Source organism: Empidonax traillii, unplaced genomic scaffold (genome assembly GCF_003031625.1).
Source record: "Empidonax traillii isolate 1590-97213 ecotype Southwest subspecies unplaced genomic scaffold, ASM303162v1 scaffold23:size2178997, whole genome shotgun sequence".
Taxonomy (NCBI): Eukaryota; Metazoa; Chordata; class Aves; order Passeriformes; family Tyrannidae; genus Empidonax; species Empidonax traillii.
In genome coordinates, this window is record NW_020955216.1 from 1,031,040 (window position 1) to 1,051,924 (window position 20,885).

General features: G+C 50.5%; 1 protein-coding gene across 4 annotated transcripts in view; it reads right to left on the minus strand.

Moving 5' to 3' along the window:
* Window positions 1-940: 940 nt before the first annotated feature.
* ZFHX3 (zinc finger homeobox 3) overlaps window positions 941-20,885 on the minus strand; it is a 129,409-nt gene continuing 109,464 nt past the window's right edge. For all 4 annotated transcript variants that reach the window (XM_027903459.1, XM_027903441.1, XM_027903449.1 and 1 more), the window contains 3 exons: window positions 14,822-14,924; window positions 8,884-14,337; window positions 941-6,169 (listed from right to left, as the gene is read on the minus strand). In XM_027903459.1, the coding sequence (XP_027759260.1) occupies window positions 4,602-6,169; window positions 8,884-14,337; window positions 14,822-14,924 (7,125 nt within the window). In that variant the 3' untranslated portion in view covers window positions 941-4,601. The remainder of the gene's footprint in view (window positions 6,170-8,883; window positions 14,338-14,821; window positions 14,925-20,885) is intronic.

Here is a 20,885-nt window from a genome sequence, read left to right on the forward strand (position 1 = left end):
CTTAACCAAAGAACACTCTGCACCCTTGGGAGCTGCCACATTTCCTCCCCATGCCCCTCTGCTGGACACTGTGGAGCTCAGCCCCTACTCCCGTGGAGGGGGAGGAAGGCACTTGCTGTCCTGGCAGCAGCACCGAGGACACCCAACACTGGGCAGACACTTGCCTCACCTGCGATGGTGGATGTAAATTATTTATTGCTGCTCTTATAAATTAGAGATGAGCGGTGGCCCCTGCGACTCCTTTTGGATGGATGTGGTCCCTATTAATGAATTTCAAGCATTTTCTGCTGCAAGAGGCATTTTTTGGCATGAGAACTGTGTACTGAACACTCAACAGTTCCTGTGGGTTCCCTTCCTGCTGCAGAGGGAGCACAAGGAGTCATCACTTGCCTACTTACCTGCATCTCCTTTCGGTTTATCAGCAGAAGGAAACAGATGTGATTTTAGTTTACAGGTTTCAGAATGACCATGAAAGCATTGTGCTTTCCCTTGAACCATTCATTACAGCACCGTGCCCAGAATCCTTTTGCAATCATTTCATAAAATTAACTGCACTTGTAACGTCCTTTACACACGCAGAGCATCCCAAAGCCACAGTACGGATGGTGCTGCTTGGCTCATTGCTTCCACTGGAATGGGAATGTGCAGCATCAGCCCAGGGGCTGTCCCCCTGACGAGCACCTGGATGGCCACGTGGGGAGGGACACGGACACGCGTGTGCTAGTGCGTGCACACGTGTGCAGACACACAGCTCTGTGGCGGTGCCCACCTGCGTGGGGCAATGCGTGTGCCCTGCTGAGCCATGCCATGCCATGTCACACCGTGCCACTTGGCACACACCCACCCGACACGGACCCGGCACCGCACACGCGGGACATCGAGACGAGAGCTTTTGCTCATTTTTTTTTAATGTATCACAATGAGCAGGAAACATACGTGATGAAATAGTTCCAAAGGAGTATATTCAATTACCATCTACAGTCAACTCAACTATGACAACAAAGTCTTTTGTGACAGTTTTTTAAAGTTTTGAAAGTTCCATGTGGTTTGTTTCTGTCAGTCTCATGTATTTTGGTACAGTTCGAGATCAGCATTGTTACAGTAACAAAAAAGCTAACAAGACTACAGTATAGAAAAACACCAAGAACATCATTTTTGGTTTCACTTGCTCTAGTTTTTGTACATTGCAAAGGCTGTTCATAACCCTCTTCACCTCATTTATGCTTTCTGTTCTACCCAAACTTGCCCCCCCAAATAAAAACGAAAAAATAGTCAAAGCTTTGTTTCACAGTGGGCAGTATCAGTGCCGACCAACTGACCGACCAACCAACCAACCAACCGACCGACCAACCAACCAACCAACCAACCAACCCCAATTTCTGCTTCCATTTAAAAGTTTAATTTTTTTCTTAAAGCAAAATATATTTCAGCGAGCGTGCCGGCTGTGTCAGCCCCCCTTGCCCCCCGCCAGCCCCAGGCGGCCCCACACACCCCTGACGCCTCTCTTTATTCTCAATTGTATGAAACTTTGGCCATCTTCACCACTTAAAAAAGCTTTTTATTAAAAATAAAAAAGAAACCCGCTCAATGCTAAGTTTGAAGTGTTTTCCTCATGCCCAGCCCGGCCCCTCTCTGTCGCTCGCTGGAAAGGCCACGCGTGGGCTGGGGGTCACGCAGGGGCTCCCGTGTGCTGACGTCGCTCCCGCAGCCCCCCGGGGCGGGTGTTGGGGCTCTGCGGGCGCGAGGCCGGCGCTGGCAGGGCCGAGGGTCCCAGCGGGGCCGTGGGGTCCCCTCTTTGGCCCCAGGCAGGAGGAGGAGGCAACCTCGCACTGAAAAGTCTCTAGAAACATTTAGAAAAAATACAAGAAAATGAATTTATAAAACCTTTTAGTGGGTGAGAAGGAGGAGGGGGAAGGAGGAGAGAGAAATTGCACTATGACCAAGCAATATAATTAAAAAACCGAAACAAGACAAAACAAAAGGATTTCCAAAAGAGACCTTGCGGAATTGGACAGATAAAGCTCATGTTAAACTGGGAACTGGCATCACAGAGAGAATCCAAAACAAAACAAACAAAAAAATTTCTATATGATACAGACAGAGTAACATACAACAGTTAAATGGCAAAAAATATATATATATATATTTCATAGAATTACAAACAAGATAAAATAATGGAAAACAAAAAACTGTACAACTTTAGAATTTAAAAAATGTTCATCTCAAACACGGGGAGAAATACAAGAACTTCTGTTAAAGAAAACAGTTTGTTAAAACAGCAAATGCTCCGTGGGTACGTGGTTCCGGTTTTGACACCTTGTGCTACAGCTGGGTCCTGGGAGGAACATCCGGTGGTTCGCGCTTTAGTATCGACTACTTAAAAAACAATTAAAAAAGGAATATGCACTGTGCATTACCCTAGAAATATGTACAACTGTTCAGGATCTAGTCTTTCATCGAACTAAAACCAAAATTCCATAAAAATATAAGTGTCCCGCTAGAAACCGAACCCGCGCTCGTCTCTCGGATGCTCCAGTCTCTCGTGGAGGCAGCGAGTGGCTTCGGCCCGGGGAGGAGCAGCCGGAGGTGGCGGGAGGAACCTGCATTCACAGTCTTCCAAGTTCCCTTTTGAAGCAGGAGGAGGATGACGATGGTGGGGAGAAGGCTTTTGCGCTTTCGGGGGCAGAGGAAACCGGGGGGAGAAGGAGGTTGTTTCTGTTGGCATTTGGTTACGGAAGGGTACAGCAAAGCATCTACATCTCCAAAATCTACATTTTAGCAGCACAAAGTTTTCCTTTCAAAGTCTGGGCCGAGGTGTGCCCGGGTGCCCAGAGGGGGCCGGGGGGCTCTGGGCATCCCTGAGCCTGGCACCCGCTGCTGCCATGGAGAGAACTTGGAAAGAGAAACCTGCCAGGGGTGCGCTGGGTGCTCGCTAAAAGTTGTCTCTCTGCTTGCAGAAGAAGCACAGATAACAACCTGGGTACTTTTTTTATTCTTTATTTAAACTTAGACTTGTTTGTTTAAATCAGAAACAAATTCTCAAGTAAAAAGAATCCTTTTTGCTCATTCTGCACCAGTGGTGAAGGGTATGTCTTTGGATTTTTATTTAAAGCATGAATTTTCTTTAGAGAAAAAAAATGTAACAAAACCTTTTTTTTTCTTTTTCAAAAGAAGGAACAGAGTGCAGCCTAATTACACAAACAGAACCGATGCTCAGAGGTCAGGAACAGAGTCTTTGAAGCATTTACAAAATGAGGAAAGGAAGAGGGGAAGAGAAAAAAAAAAAAAGAGAAATGGAAAATAAGAACAAAATAAGTGCACAAGGGTAACAGACATAGGTAAATCGTATGTATATGCCTTAAAAAGTTTCAAACCCCCAACAAAAAATATTCTGCAAGGGATCCTACTGACCCCCAAAACCCTTTGAACTTCTTTCTTTAGTTTTTATAAAATAATTATGCAACCACCCTCTAAGAAATGAAGGTAGCGACCATAAGTGGAAGATTACAGGATGGGGACGGGGATAAAGGTACAAAGGGGAGAAAAGCTCAGGCGAGTCGATGGATCGCAATCTATCTGGCTAGGAATGAACAAGACAACATCAAATGAGAAGCCGTCAGCTGGACCATACAAAAGCTAAATGTACACAAAAGGGTTTTTTCTTTTAAATCTACCATACTGCTTCAGTTCATTTCCAATGCAACAATCTACTCAACACCAAAAATGGTCATATCTATCATAAATACAGAAAGTCAGTTGTTTTAAAACTTTTTTTTTTTTTTTAAGCTCCAAGTCCTCAACACTCTCTGTGTGGGTTTTTTTTTTTTTTCTGAAAAGTGGGAGTGCTTAACTTTTCCCCTTGGAATTGGCTTCAGCAGAAAAGCTACCCTTAAAATCCCCGAAAAGCTAAAGCAGTTCACATTGTTTTTCTCTTGAATACTTTCTGCCCATTTTAAATTAACAGAAAAAAAAAAAAAAGAAAAAAAATCCTTTTCTGGAACAAAAACAAAAACAAAACAAAAACCCCAAAACAAACGAAAGAAATTTTATATATATATATATATATATATAAAACAATGATTCTGAAAACAGAACAAAGTGTGAGCGATTGACCTGAGAATAAAAAGACATTACATTTCTTTTTTCTTTTAGCAAGCCATTGGTATCTGAATGCTGAGATAGCAAGAAATTTAAAACTGTCTCCAGGTGGGCTGCTTTCCCATACAGCGCTGCCGGGCTCTGCTGTGCTATTAACGGGGGATCGGACAGGGGCAATGTACAGGGGCGCGAGCTCCGCAGGCGCGAGGAGGCAGCACGGGCCTTCGTCTCCCAGACCAACAGTACCTTCGAGAGGACAAATGTAACAGATTTTTTTTTTTTTCTTTTTCAAAGTTTTATTTTATTAAAAGGAAAGGAAAAAAGAAATGTAAAACCCACCGGCATCGTTATATGGGAAAACAACCCACGCTTTTTCTTTTTTTCTTTTTTCTTTTTTTTTTTTTTTGGTTAGAAGCTTTGGAATTGCAGTTAGTCTATTTTTGAAATTGGTTTGTTATTAACTTTTTTTATTTAAATTCATTTTCATTGTTCATCTTCAAAGCTTACAATCTGAAGGTGTCCATTCCTACGCTAGCTAGACCACTGTCCTTAGGGCAGCCGGGGTCCCGGGGCCCCTCCGCCGGGCTCGCCGGTCCATCTGACTTTTGGCTAAGATCCGTGTCAGACTCCTCCGAATAGTCGTCTGTTGGCATCGAGGGCTGAACCCCTGAGGTGCTGCATGAACTTGAGGTAACCGTTGAAGATGAGGAGAGAGGAGGGAAAGGCGGCGGTGGCGGCTTCCCCGGCGGGGCGCGGGGGGCTGCCGGGGGCCAGGGCTTTCTGGAGGCGTGGGGGGAAGCCGGGGGGGGCCGGGGGGGTGGGGGGCTGTCGTTTGAGTGAGCGGCCGACTGCGAGGTAGATGCGGTGCTGGGGTCGGGGGGGCAGGCAGAGTGAGGTAATAGACTGGGGTGCTCTTTGGCGTTTCTTGCTGCTCTTGTGATTGTTCGGTGTTTGTGCGGGGCTGACTCGAGATGCTGACTGAGGGCTTCGTCCCCACACACCGTGCTCTCGCACGCCACGCACTGGTACGAGCCGCTGCCCTGGCCGCTGCCGGTGGGCACGTGAAGCACCATCTCATGCAGGTTCGCCACGGACTGGCCGAAGAAGCAGAGGGACTTCAGGTGGTCGCTGGCCGCCTCCTGGTCGCCAAAACACGCCTGGCACTTGCGGCAGACCAGCTTGTACTGCACCTTCGGGACGATGAAAGGGTCGCAGAGGGAGTCCGCGCCCTTGCCTTCTGCTTCGGGCTCTTCTTGGGGTTTGGGCAGGAGGGGGGACACCTCGCGGGGTGCATTCTTCTGCTCTTCTTGCTTGGGGGGTTCTTTGGCAGGGTCTTTGTCCGGGGTGGCAGCCCCCGTGGGGACGGGGGTTTGGCTTCCTTTGGGCTGCTGCGCTTTCTGCTGTTGCTGCTGCTGCTGCTGCTGCTGCCGCTGCTGCTGCTGCAATGCCTCCTGCAGACTCTGCTGGTATTGCTGGTACTGCTGCAGCAGCGAGCCAGGTGACAGCCCCAGCAGCGCCTGTGACAGCGCGGGGCTGTAGGGGAACAGCCCCTCCATCCCGTACATGGGCTGCAGGTACCCGCTCTGCAGGGCGCCAGGGATCTGCGGGGCGTAGTAGGGGGAAAAGCCGGGGACGAAGTAGGGAAGGAACTGGCTCGTCAGCAAGGTGGTGGGGTCTGAATTCAGGGCGGCCTGCAGCGCCTGGAGCTGGGCGGGCTCCACCGCGTACTCCATGGCAGGCAGTGGGGCCGCGAGGGCGCCCGCCGGCGCCTCCCCCTTCTCCTTCTTGGGCCCTGGCAGGGGGTCCCCCTTCCCCTTGGGTGCCTTCTCCTTCTCTTTTGCCTTCTCGCTCTCCTTCTCCTTGCGCTGCGGTGGGGGCGGCTGCTGCGGCTGTGGCTGTGGGGTCGTCGCCGGAGGTTGCTGTGGGGCCACGGCTGCTGTGGCTTGTGCCGGGGTGGGCGAGCTCAGAGCGGCCGGGGGCTGCTTATTTGGTAATCCAGAGGTGGGGAGGCCAGGTGAAGGGACGCTTGTGCTGGGCAGGCCCATCAGGTTGGGTTTGGGAGAAGTTAAAGCTGCAAGAGGGAGAAAGAGAGGTGAGGAGTCACTCAGCGCTGGGCAGGCAGAAAGCATGAGGGTGACCCCAGGCTACCCCACAACCCTTCCGGAGCCTCTGTCTCCACTGCATAAAATACCATAGAATATCACAGAGTTAACTGGGTTGGAAGAGACCTCCAATACCATCAAGTCCAACCCTTGATCCAACCCCACTGTGATTACTAGATCACGGCACTCAGTGCCACATACAGCCTCATCTTCCTGCACGAGGGCATCGACCAGCCTGAGCTGGTGCGTTGCCACAGCACGGGTCGGACAGCCCCTCCCTGCTCCCGCCCACCCTGGAGAATGGCTCCTGTCCCGCTCCACAGGCCCTGTGCCATGGGGACGTGCCCTCTCAGCCACCACCACCTGCGGCTGCCTTGACTGCGCTGTCCAGTGGCAGCGACCGCGGTGTCTGACAGGGACGCCCACCAGTGCCTGGGATGCCCAGCACAGCTGATGTGCTACTGCTCTGAAATTCCCCAATGATTAACACTGATGTCAGGATCTGCTCTAATGGTGCTACACCAAAGGGTGGGAATGCTCAGTATTGCCACACCCCCACAGACTGGGAAGTTCTGGTCATGGCAACTGGGAACTGAACAGACTAGACCAGAGTTACTTTGTCCTTATTTAGGGTGGTGTTCATGAATCCACAAACCTCTGATGCAACCCCTTCCAATGTCAGAAGCTCTGGGCACTCAGCTTCTGAGCAATTCTAGAGTTTATGTGGTCAGATATTCCTCCTGGGCACGAGTGCTGTGTTTTGGGTGGAATTAAAAGCACTGTGTTGCTTCCTCATTAAGGAGATGGATTAATGGTGGAATGAGAAGCCTGTCCCTCTTCCCAACAGCAAGAATAGCCAGTAACAACACTGTCCCTGGTGCCTATTTCTGCTCTCACAGATGACAGTGGTTAGGGGCGAGATGTGTGCAGCTCCCAGAGTCACCTCCATTACTCACGACTGCTGCAGTTGGCAAAGGTGCTCCTAAAGAGGAACGTTTTACTTGGGAAGTCCCTCAGTGCTATTCTGGGAAAAAAACCCCAAAGCTCCAAAGTCCTGCTGGCACAGCCTCATTTGCTCCCGTCTCTGGAGAAGGAACTTGCTCCAGAATCCACCTGCTGCAAAACCCACAAGTGAAAACCAACCTTTCCCTGACAAACCTGAGTCCCACCGCTGTGGCAGGGGCTGCTCAGGGAACAGCCTGAGCAGGAACAGTGCCAAAGCCTGGAGGGTTCAGTCATATCTGATCCAAACCCTTCTGAAACCTGTGTCTGCTCCTGACATGGTGTTGAGACTACAGTGATCTGTGATGGCAGGACAGGTACAGAGTGAGGCTCCACACAGCGGGCCCGGAGACCTCGGATAAGGGCACATTATGGATGGACACCACTGAAATGGATGTTCCCCAGCTGAATGTTCCTCAGAGGTTCAAGTGCAGGAGCAGCAGGTAATTCATAGTGTTCTTGGATGCATGGCCTTATCTGCTCTGACAGGCCCGGAGCTGCCGTGGCCTGACCTTTGGAGCTTTATCTAAAGGCCACATATAGTCTGTTTGACTTTCTAAACAGCTCAGTCCTGTCTAGGCAGTCACTGACAGCGTTTAAGATTCATCAGATGCTGTCCCATCTCCTCAGGACACATCCTGTGCTTCAGAGAAAAATAAAAGCAACAACATAGACTGAACTGCAAAAAAGTAATTTTAGTTGTCATAAATTTAAGGCACTAAAAAGACAGTGCAGAGCGACCTGCAAAAGGGTGACAACATGATTCGCCAAAGAGATGCTTCTGTCCCAGTGCTCTGAAATAAGATCTGTGGTGAGAACAGAAGGGTGGCATGGAAAATCCTTGGCACGCGCAGGGGCCCTTCAGACACGCAGTGAAACAAGGCCTTGGGATCACGTTTTCTAGGTCACTCCTGGTAACTGACCTGCACCTTCCACTGACAGTTTTTGCCACATGGCTTACACTTTCTACCTATCCAACATATACAAGGGAAAGGACTTTATCAAAAGATAAAGTCCAGTATCTGAGATTAGGCCACCCAAAGGACTACATGAAATTTCATTTTTATGTAGCATTGTTACGAAAAAATCTTATTAAAATACAAACTAGATTTGTCCCACAGCTACACTGTTGTTTGTTGAGAAGGTACTTTCAGGTCATGTCTACTCATCACTCAAAACCCATCCTTAGCTGCACTGGGAATTGTCCTGGAGATCATCACAGGGACACATAAAGATGCTCCACGTCTGTCACCAATGCTACCAAGGCACACCATAGCTGTCCCTAGAAAGAGTCTGGATTTTTGAACACCTAGCATAGGACTATATAAACCTAATTTAATATCAAAAGGAAAGGAATAATGAACATTGTATTCAGCACATTAGTCCTTCTGTTCCGTTGGATAAATCCTTCATTTTCCACTTCCTTGGAGGTGTTTCAGGATTTCTAGTCTGTGGTAACACATAGAGATATGCAGCATGTCTAGGCATTGCTCTAGCTCACACTTTTGCTAGAAAACCTGAGTTGAGGAATTAAAGATAAAATACCTACTGCTTATTCATAAAGTCAACATGCTGGATTAATGGGCTGGGAATCCTGTTATCTATCAGTCATTCCGAGGGAACAAATGACTGTGCTAGAGATGTGCCAAGTGTGCCTGAGCAGGATAACACCTGTACCCACCTGTGTTGGATGGAGTGAAGCTGGGTAAGGATGGGCTGTTGAGGCCTGGGAGTAAGACTGGAGGGATGCCCTGGAGCGCTGGGTACGCAGCAGGAAGGTTCAGAGCTTGCAGGGGGGTGTTGTCAAACATGCCCTGCTGTTGAGCTGCCAGACCAAGAACCTCATTGGCTTTTTTGATCCGGTCCAGCTCCTGCTGAGCCATCAACTGACGTACAGTAGCTGGGTCGAAATACTCCTTTTCCTTATCCAACTGGCTTCCAATGGTTTCTTTAACTTTGGAGATATGCTGTTGAGAGAAGATATGGTCACGTACAGACAGCCGAGCGCTGTACTTGATGCCACACAAAGTGCACTCTGTTTTGGGTCCCTCGTAACTTGTTTGGTTTATACCAAAATGCTTGGCCATGCTGAGTTTTGACTTCTTCTCCTTTGCCCTTGCATTCTGGAACCAGACCTGAACAACTCTCTTTGGCAGTCCAATGTCATTGCCCAAGACCTCACACTCCAGCATGGTCGGTGTCCTGTAGTCATTAAAGCATGACTTAAGAACCTTGAGCTGGAGATTAGTCATCTGAGTGCGAAAGCGTTTCTGCCCGGGCCGGTCCCCGCTCTCACCAGACTTGCTGGCTGAACCACTTGCGCCAGGGCTGGGTGAGCAGGGGTCTGCAAGGCTGGAGGTTTCACTGTAGTCCACGGTACCTTCATTGTCGTACTCTTTGCTGTAAAAGCTGGGAGCTGGGCTGACCAGACCAGAAGACAGACGATCTTCGTATTCAGACATTGCTATCATGGCAGCTTTTGTCAGACCTTCGCTGGGTCCCGATGTGGATTTGGTTTCAGTTGCAATCCCTGTTGCACTATCATTGTCTGCGTTGCCTTCGTCTCCTGTGGTGGTGTCTGTGATCGCGGTGTTCACAGAAGAGCAGTCGTCGTTGTCCAACTTTGTCTGGTCGAAGCTCAAATTGACTGAGGACATGGATGGACTCTCGAAGTCTTCAATCCCTTCCACCTTAATGGAGGATGGACTCAGCAGAGTTCGAGGTGACAGTTCCATGCTCTTGTTCACTGGGGAGAGGGGAACACTCTGTCCATCGCTGCTAGTTGGTGGCATGTGGGAAAAGCTGGCTCCATCAAAGATGTCTCCCTTCATCTGGAGTCCCCCATCGCAGTCCAGAAGCATAGCAGACAGCGTCAGGTTGTACCCAGCTCGCTTGGCCTCATGCCAGTGACGGGATCGGATATGAGCTTCCAGAGCTGTCTTTGCTTTAAAGAGAGCTCGGCAGAAGGGACACCTTCTGTGGGCTTGGGCTGGCCCCACAGCTCTGAACTGCCCCTTCCTCTCCCGTGCACGGGTGTTTTGGAACCAAACCTGCACCACGCGCTTCTTCAAGCCCACTTCATGTGCGATGTGATCCAGCATCTTCCGTGTAGGGTTGGAGTCGAGCAAATATTTCTGGTACAGAATTTCCAGCTGCTCGGGGGTAATGGTTGTCCTTAGACGTTTATCCCTTTGGGGCTCTTCTCCCCCAGTCCCACTGTCATTCTCTCCAGGGCTTGCGCTGGCCTTCTCCTCCAGCTTTCTCTTCAGCGTGTTCATGGTGGACGTTGGAGTTGATGGTGAGGTGGCTGAGCTCGCTGGAATCTGTGGTAATGTTCCAGACAGCAGCTGACTTGCCAATAGTGGATTACTGGGATCAAAAAGCATGAACGGCATATCCAGCGTTCTGTCCAGGAATGGGGGGTGGATAAACTGGTTCTGTGCACTCAGGAAATGGAGCTGCTGATGCTCCTGCCAATGCTCGAAGGAAGGAAATGCCAGTTTACACTGGTCACACTGGTACGGGATTAGTTGAGGAGGTAGGTTTGCCAGCTGCTGAGGGGTGGAGGTGTGAATGGGTTTGAGGGAGAGGTGTGAGAGCTGAGATGGACTTGGGCTTGACTGTGATAAGGAGCACTGAGGGGGCTGAGGGGGAGGAGGTGGCTGTTGCAGTGAAGAGGGGGAGGATAACTGTGAAATCTTTTGGTGTGCTGAACTTGTCTTTTGTTCTCCTTGGTCCTGTTGCTGCTGAGACTCTTGCTTTGGTTGCACTTGCTTCTCTTGGGTTTGGTTTTGCTGTGTACTTGGAGGTTCAGACTGCTTTGGTTTCTCATCTGTAGCTTCTACTTTAGAACTAAAGGTGGAGGAATCGTCTGCCTCTGCCGTGAGCTGCAGAAAAGCTGAGGAGGTCGTGTTGGCTGAAGATGTAGGTGTGCTGTAAGCTTGTGAGGGCATTGGTGTGCTGCAGGAGGAACTGGTTGGAGTCAAGAGCTCCATTGCATCCATAGAGTCTTCGTTCTGGCTATCATCCTGTCCATCCTCATCCTCATCTTTGTAACAAAGCTTTTTCTGGTGTTTAATGAGATCAAAAATGCGCTGAAAGACCAGACTGCATTTTTTGCACTGGTAGTTCAAGTTGCTTGTTCTAATGTACCTGTCGTTTGTGAGCTCGCGTCGCTCCCCATCTTTGCCTTCTCCCTGATTTTCATAGTTTTTCCTAGCTTTTTGACGGGCATTCTGGAACCACACCACTATAACACGCGTTGGGAGGTTCAGCAAGTTAGAAAGCTGCTCAAATTCATCGTCCTTTGGGTAAGCATTGGCATCAAAGAAGTCCTGCAGGACTCTGAGCTGGTAGTCAGTAAAGCGTGTTCGAGAAGATCGCTTGCTTCCCCAGTACTCCTGCTTTTGAGGCTCCGGAGAAGGAGGCCGTGAGTCTATCTTTAGCTCTTCCAGGCTGGTAATGGGAGGGTTGCTGAAGTTGTATGGAGAGTCCTTGTTACGCTGGCGCTCCTTGAACAGGGTGTTTCTGAACCAGTGCTTGATCACTTTCTGGGGCAATCCGGACTTGTCTGCCATCTCTTTGATCTGTTCCTCACTTGGGGAATTGTTAATGTCAAAATACTGCCGAAGGACTCTGAGCTGGTCATCGGTGATCCGTGTCCGTGGCCTCTTGTTCTGCTGCTGCTGGAGAAGGCTGGGGTTGAGCTGATGCTGGTACAACTGGGCCAAGTCAGCGGGCAGGGGATCTACAGGGCCCAGCTGGGGCGGCAGCTGCGCGGGTAACGTCTGCAGGGGCATGGTTTGCATCATGAGTGGTGAGAAGATGGGGAGCTCCATGGGCATGGAGAGCTGGGTGAGTGGCACAGACGGCTGGGCTGGTGCAATTGTGGGAGAGGTAATAGGTGGGGCAGAAGTAGGGATGGCAGGAGCAGCAGCCGGCTGAGGAGGAGCTGGAGGGAGCGGAGGGGGAGGCGGTGGAGGCGGGGGTGGTGGCTCGGGGGTCTGAGGCCGCAGTGGGTACAGTTTGTCGTAGTGTTCTCTGTACTGTTTGGCAAATTTCTCTAACTGCTTAAAGGGAAAGTAATGTTGGTGAACATGCTCTTGGTGGCTCTTCAGGATGAGGATGTTTGAGAATAACTTGCCGCACGTATCGCATTCCAGCTTTTCCAAGTTCTCACCTTGGTCTGTCTTCCCGTTTTTCTTCTGCACCTTCTGCTTGTTCTCATTGTACTGAATGACGAGCTCAAAGCCAAAGTTTTCCAGCAAGGCTTTGGTGGCGTTGCCCCTCGCGTCAGAGGCGATTCGAGGGGGCAAGATGGAGGGTTCTGAACTACTGCCTGGCACAAAGTCCTTCTTCTCTTTGGGCTTTAAGTTATCAGGCAGAGACTCCTTCAATGCTACATTATTGTCTCCCCTCTCTGTGCTTTCCCTTTCCCGTGGGGTTTCTTTATCTTTCTCCTTCACTACGGATTTATTCTTCTTCTCTGGGTGCTGGCTCTGCTGTAACAGGACGGAGTGGGGTTGTGATAAGGACAGCTGACCTTGCTGCTGTTGCAAGAGCTGTGGATGGCTCTGCTGAGGGAGCTGAACTTGTGCCTTCAGGTCCTCCAGCAAAGTTGGACCTGTCCCAGTCAATGTCAGTGCACCGCTGGTGACAGGCAAGCTGACTTCTGGATTGAGCTGGAACTCAGCGCTGGGGATGTAGAATGGGAACAGGAGATGCTGCTGCTGCTGCAGCTGCAGAAGGGTCTCAGTGGTCATTGGAAAGTGCGGCAAAAGTGCTGGGTTGAAGAGCTGGGACTGCAGGAGAGCAGCTTGCTGCTGCAGCTCCTGCTGCAGGTGGGCCTGGACCTGGGCCTGTGCCTGTGCCAAGGTTTGGGCTTGTTGCTGCTGTTGCTGCTGCTGCTGCTGCTGCTGCTGTTGCTGTCTGGATGCAATCATGTCTGCCAGTTTCTTGCGGTTCACCTCTTTGGGCTCTGAAGGGGAGGAGATGTTAGTGCTTACAGGGTTACCCAGCGGAGGAATTCCCACGCTGTCGCTGGACACCTGGTTGAGCAGGCTGGGAATGGGAGTGGTGCCTGAAGTGCTCGTGCTGGTGGTTGCAAAAGCATTGCTGTTGCTGGCACTCACGGGGCTTGGTGTGGACGAACCCAAGGAGAGGCTGCTGCTGCTGCTGCTGTTGCCAGCCCCGTTGCTGCTGCCGCCCGCCGCCTCCAGCTTGGCCGCGCGAGCCTTGGTCTGGTGCAGGACAGACCTCATGTGGATCTCCAGGGTCGAGCTCTGGCTGTAGGCCACATTGCAGGTGTTACACTTAAAAGGTTTGTTGTCTGGGCTGCTGGTGGGCTCAGGTTGCCCAGTAGCAGACTCTTGGAGGGCTCGTTTCAGTTTATGCAGATGAGAAACGGAATTGTAATGGACCAGGAGAATGTTCTTCTGTGTGAAGGATTCCTTGCAGACTGTGCACTTGTATGGGCGAGATGGATCTAGGAATTTCTCCATAGTGAAGTTAGGGCCCTTCCTGAAGGGTAAGGCCCTTTTTGGTTCTGAGCCAGAGTCCTCCTGCACTGAACCGGAATCACTGCCTGTCGGGCTCTGCTTATCTTCCAGGTCGCTCTCCTCCTCCTTATCTTCCTCAACTATTATTGTGTGGTCCTCTGCAAGTGAAGGGTCGCCCATAGCAAGGAGGTCTCCGTTGACCAAGAGACCACCATACAGCTGCTGAATGTCGGCCTCGCTCAGCTCCAGGTGGCTGGTTTCCAGGTGCTTCTTCAGGGCCTGGAAGGTTCGGAAGCTGCGCTGACAGAGGCAGCACATGGTGGCTGCCCGGATGACGTGGTACTGGGAGTGGAGCTGCAGCTTCTCAATGGTTTTGAAGGCCAGGCTGCACTGGTTGCAGCGGTACTTGTAGACGTGGCGGTCAGAGACCGGCAGCTGAGGCCGCTTGGCGTGGACGTCGTTGAAGTGTGTCTGCAGGGCTGCTGAACTCTTGAACACCTGGCTGCAGCCCTTCTTCCAGCACAGGAAGCCAGAGTCCTCCCGGGCAGCGCTCGGATCGGCTGGAGCAGGCTTGGGGTCCCCGCTGTGCTCTGCACTGTCCGATGGCACAAGGCTCTTCCCTGCGTCCTCAGAGATCTCTGTGAAAACAGAGTTAGAGCAAACCCAAAAATTACATCAGCACACCAGGGTGGATCAACACTCCCTTTCAGTCCTGAATACGTCTTTGTTTTTTTCTCTCCAAGACAGCAAGTATTTCTAACATTTCTCCTCTATCTTCATTCATTTATTTCAATACCAGCCCCATTACCCTCATCATGGCCCATTGCATAAACCTACACAATTTAGTTCCTTGCACACTTTGAATGTCTGGAAATGATTCACACACACACATCCCTTAGTGCATTTATCAACTTCAATTCTCCCTTTCAAGTGAAGGCCACTCTGCCACCTCTGTCTTAACTGTTCCTGCCTATTTTCGAAAAAGAAGGTTCATCAAACTGAACACAGCATTCGAGTCTTGGTCCTACCAAATCTAGAATCAACAGGAATGAAACTGGTCCCTGACCAGGTGATATAACTGGGGGAGTGGTGGGACCACGGACCTCACTGAACGGCACTCACCAGGCTGCTTCCCCAACTCCTCTGTGCCTGAGTTACCATCCTTCTCTGGAGCGGCTGCCGGGAGGAACATGCTGCTGGGCATCATCACCTCAGGGGTTGTCACCTGGAGACGGGGGAAAGGACATGGGGAAAAGAAAAACACAGGAAAATATTTTAAACATCTTCAGTGGCAAAACTAGACATCGGTATTGTGAAGTCAGAGGTGTCACTTTTCACAGCTCACTGAAGACTCGTATTTATTAGACAAAGCTCACATCAGTCAAAAGTGTTTCTACAGTTACATTTTGGACATAATTAGCAGTGCACACTTGAAGAATAATCTTATTATTAATATTTTTCCTTTATGTAGAATTCAGACTTTGATCACTGACAATGTTTTGTCATGGGCTGTGAAACTTCTTGTGCAACCAATTAGGTAGATAAGTTGAAAGGCCCACCTTAAGCTGCTGAAAACATAATAAGGCCCCTAATTAAATCATACCTCGTAAAGTACACTGTAATCTTGAACCAGGGAGCATTGCAGCACTGTTTTCAAAGTGTATCGATGCAGGGGAAGGAGGGGCATGAGAAAGAAAAGTACAAATACGGAGAGAGGTGACAAAGGAAAGGATGAATAAGGAAGGACTAAAAAGAAAGCAAATTGTGAAATGAAAAGCTTTTGGTAACCCTTTCCTTGCTCTAAATTATGCATTCCCTTTGCCCCTCTTCAAGTCTTTGGCTAGATCCTGCACCAGCAAAACAAGTACAGTGCTGGTTTTGGTGTGGGAACACCCACACTTCTAAAGAGCTGGAGAGTCTGCATGGCTCATCCAAAGAAGCCCTCTGGAAGAGCCAAATGCACACGCTCATCCTGTTCTGGAAAACCATTTCTTTGGACATACCTGGTCACACACAGACACACAAACGACCTCACCAGCAGCCTGCACATGGCTGGCATCAGACACAGGACAATGAATGTCCTTCTCAGTGTCCAGAGCCAGAGACTTACACCTCTGGAACGCTGCCTCACAGCACCTGGACAGACAGACCTGTGTCCCCATCACCATCCATTTATGTTCCAGCACGTGGCTGCCAGTGCTAGTCAATGCCTGTGGCAAGTGAAGACACCTCTACAGCCTCAAGCAGCTGCCCATGCCACCCCACTGACACCAGGGAGTGCTTGCTCCCCTTTCACCAGGTACTCCTGGTGATGCCTGTGGTGCTTCTGCTCCCAGTTTCCAGTTGCTAGGAAGGTGAGGCACAACAAAACACTCCTGGACAACGGTGTTTCCTGGCAAAATAAGCCTCTCTATCCTTCTGCTAGATACAGAGAGGGCATCTGAGCCCTGGATTACAGGAGAGAGAGAGAGAGAGAGAGAGAGAGAGAGAGAGAGAGAGAGAGAGAGAGAGAGAGAGTGCATGCAGTGGCTTTCACGGGGCTCTGGCTGAATTGCAGGAGATGGGAGCACACCTACAGTGAAGCTGAAAAATCTCAGGATGAAATGGTGGCACAGGAATGGTTGCAGAACCTTGACCTGAGGGACGTGGAGCTCCCTCCCACTCCTGGGACAGCTGGTACATAGAGGTGAGTGCTGGGTCCCATGGATGCCAGCAAGGAAGGCAGCTGACACATCCCAGGAGGGAAGCTGAGCACACCAAACTCATTCCACCTTTTACTCTAAGCAGAAGTGTCTGATGGCTGCGGGGGGTGAGTTGGGAGACGTGAAAGGTCACTGGTTAATTCCCAGTAGCTGGGCTTGGAGGAGGGGGACAAGCAGGAAGGCCAAGGAGGGAAGGCAAGAAGAAACCGTCCCTCTCAGCTTTAGCAGCAGGGAGAGCGCTTTCCTAGGATCTTTAGGAATTATGAAAAATAAATCATGAGAAATTAAAAAAAACCCCAACAGAGTAGAAAAAGAATAAAATTATCTAACACCTCAGCTGCACATCATTATAGAGCTGTGGCTTTTCATAGGCGTTACAGTACAGCAGCCGTCCCCACCACCATGCTCAGTACGACGGATCAGTAATTGTTTTCATACACTTTAATTAGAAAAACTCAGATGGCTATGAATAATAATGGAAAAGAGAGACTTTTGCACTTGAAAGGTTGAAGTCAATCAAGTGTGAATGACGGCAAAAAAGAAAAAAAAAAGACACCAATTCATCAGGCCTCTGTTGTCTCGCCGCGTCTTTAATCATAATTCCTGATTGGGATTCAAGAAGGCAGTAAGCAGCGGTTCTTTGTCTGCCTTCACCTTCCGTCAATTAACTCTCCCCGAAATATAATCATCAACCTCACATGCTCCTCTGCATCTTAATCTGGGGCTCCAAACCACTAAGTCCTGCCCTATATGTGTTTAAGTAATTACCTTTATCTACCTGCATCTCCACAGCCACCATTCCTTCCCTTCCTTCCACCCTCCCTCCACCACAGGAAAAAAAAAAACAAAACAGGAAAAAAAAAAAAAAAGGTGGGAAGAAAAAAAGGCTGTGGTACATTAAATTGCTACAGGCACAAAATCCCCAAAGGCAAACAGAAAAAAGCTTGGGAAAAAGTGCAAGGCAACTAGAAATTCTGGATATGGATGTGGGGAAGTGTGGCAGTGCGGCCACAGGGGCTGGCCCTGGGGAGCAAACCCCTGGAAACAAGGCACTGGCCAGCAACTGGACTCACTCAGGTCCTCTGGATCCATCCAGGCTGTTCCTGCCTTTCCTACACCATTATCCAGGGCAGAACCCTCTGTCCCTTCATCCCCACAGACCAGCCCCGAGCAGGTGGCAAAGACACAAGGAGTGCGAAGGGGCTGCGTGTCCCAAATTACTTTGCACTGACATGGAATTCCAGACTGCCCCCTTTGTAGGGTTCATCCTTTTACACTACAAACCCATGTGAGGATACCCCGTATCCTTGGACCTGCAGAACTCGCCTGGCACGCTGTGACTGCTTTTCATATAACCCAAGAGCGGGGGCACAACAGGGCAGGAAGGTGCAGTGCCCCCAGCAGGTGAGGCAGGAGGGGTGCTCTGTGACACGGCATTTTGTACTGCAGATGTATTTCACGGCATTAACTGTTCCAGTGATCAAGAGGACCGTGTTTATGTGGAGCACAGCTTGTGTTAGCACATGTGGCTGTCAAATGCTCTCCACCTCCCTCTCACCTGCGCAGGCGATACCTAGCATATCATCTTGGCATCCCTCCTCAGCTCAGCAGCCCCCCGCCCCTGATTCCTGTCTCCCTGTTTAAATGTCTCCTCAACACTGTTTCACAACAGCAACACGTCAGTCAGTGTGAGCCGTTACTAAAACACAACCCTACAGCTGTGAGTTCAACAAATGTGGTTTATCTCCTCCCTTCCCTTCTCCTGCACACAGCTGTTCTTCTCTAACACAAAACCGTACGCACTGCATGGCTGCAGCCACCATCTCCTGGCCCACAAGCCACCAGAAAAGCCTCTTCCAGCATGGTACCTGTCTCAGTCACCCCAGATCCACCTCTGTGCACAGTCTGAGCTCACCATTGCCTGGGGTTCAGACAGCCGAGGTCCCTCTTGGTTCTCCCGCTGTTACCACACAGAAGGTCCTTACAGGATGGAAGTTGTTGGACAAGCCTCTCTGCTTCCAAGGACCCCTCCTTTTGGGTGAAATTCAGACCCATTCAGCAGATGAAATTTCTTTATGAAGATCCATGGACAAGCAGGGACACCCCAATTCAGTGGCCATTTCCATGGATGGCCAGGGAGGACTGTTACAGAGCACCCGAGGGCTGATGGGCCACGTCTCCTGCCTCCCTCTCCCTCCAGTATCCTCAGCAGATGACACGTGCCCTGACACCTACAGACCTGTTATCATCCTAGAGAACGACCAGCGGGCCCACTCCTCAGCGGAGACAATCCCCAGCAGTGACAAGCGCAGCTCCTGCCACCACCGGCTCTACTGGATTTTAACGACTGACTGTAGAGCTCATTGGCAGGGCTGGAGGTTTGGAGCCCAAAACCCACCAATATGACACCCATATATTGCTGGAACGTCCGAAAAACTACTCTTGGCCAGCAAGAGCAGGCAGCTTCCCTCACACTACACCTGCCTGTGCTGTCTGCAGATCAAGGAACCAAACGCAGGGACAGTTCCTCCAAAAATGCCCCAAAATGCTGAAATCATGTGGCTCTGAAAAGAAAACCTCTACAAGGAGTCTGAGGAGATACATCACTGTCCCCATGTCCATGCAACCAGGGGAAATACAGACAGGAGGCAAGGTTCCCCACCAGACAAAGGAGGTAATTTCCATTACAAAGAGAGAGAGAGGGTGCTGGAGTGAAAAGCTTCATTAGACTCCGAGAGGCAAAGCGATGGCAGTATACCAAGGTCACTTCTAATTTAGACCATCTAATTGGCAAACATGGCTCCAAATGGCTATCATCTCACAGGGCTCAGAATTAATGAAGCCCGATTATTTTCATTACCTTCATCCGAGATGGAGAATGAGACAGAGAGTGAGAGGGAAAGGGGGGAGAGGGAGGGGGCGAGAAGGAGGGAGAGAGAAAAATTGAATGACAGCAGAAGAGAGAGAGCAATAAGAAAAGACAATGGGAAAGAGGGAAAAAATGTAAAGATAGCAAGAGGGGGAAGTGAGATGGCAGGGATGGGCAGGAATGACTCCTGAAGCAAGGGAGAAAAGAAGAAGATGGAAAGATGGCTGGAACACAGGAAAGACCGAGGAAGAGAAAGCTGACAGCAAAGATGATGGGACAGGAATGTGCAGAAGGATAAAGCAGAGTGTGGGAGGAGGGGCCGTCCTCTCTCCCAGCTCCAGCCCATCAGTCTTGTCAATCGCCTGCATGGGCGAACTGCACTTCACCCTCATTACAGGGCCCTGTGGAGCCGAGCGGGCCCAAGCAGAGGCTGTAATGGGGAAGATGGAGCCTGGCCTCACTCAGAGCAGCTGAGATGCCATGGAGAGCAAACTTGGCTACATTCATCTACCAGCTCTGTGGAAGGGAAGCTGCAGGAGGCGGGGGGATGGTGTGAGCCCCAGCCTCTGTCTCTGTGTGGCAATGGGACACGGTGTGCTCTCCACTCCCCTCAGCCAGCCTTGCCAGCCCCCATCCCTGCACCAGGGCCGGTGGGAGGATGAGGCGGTCCTGTGGGACAGCCAGCCCGGCTGCTTGCTGATATGAAAAGGAGGGAGCACGACCAGGCAGCTCAGAGATGCCGAGTGCAAGCAGGAGCCGTTACCATGGCAACAGACATATTAGACACTGCAGGTTCCTGAACGGCGTCTGATAAGGTGTTATTAACTGGAGCCTCCTCCAACGCTGAGCGCAGTGACACTGCGTCGAGAGGGACCCGGCTCCCAGTTACAGGGATGCAATTCCCTTGTGGTGACACCAAGACCCGACTCACATGTCAAAGTCAAACCGAGACGGGATCTTCATGAGAATGAGCAAAATTAGGACCCTCTGATGCTGCCATGTTCTGCACAAACTGTACTGATTGCTCAAAATATTTGTCACTGAATACAGAAAGACCCACCTTCTTGACCCTGTGGTGTGAGACCCAGAGCAGGAGAGGCAATCCTCCTCCCCAGATGTGCCTCTGGGTGCCAAAGGAAAGAGCCAGTGGCAATGGAAGGTGGGGAAACCAGAAACAAGCATGAGGATGAGCACCATGGCTGGGCTAGTCTCCGCTGGCCCTTCTCCAGCACAGTAGCTGTGCTCACCTAAGGGACTGTCCCTGACCTCTGCAGGGTGTCCTGAACTGCTGAACAAGGGGCTCCTGCCAGTCCGCCATATCCTGGAGGACACAGACCTGCCTGAGGATGGACCAGCCCAATGCTTCTGCTCCAGATTGTGCATCCTACCCACAGCCTGGCTCAAACCACACCACTCCACACCTGCAGAACAGCTACCCTGAGCAAACTGGTTATACACACTGGCCTAAGGAAGGTGCTCAGCTTTTGATTGCTGCTCTTAAGAAGGTCAAAACATCTGCCATCAATGTAGTTAGAGGTGAGCAAGAGTCGTTCAAGCCTGCAGAAGGTATCTACAGACCTGAGCAGCACCAGTGAAACAGATGCGGGTTGCAGAG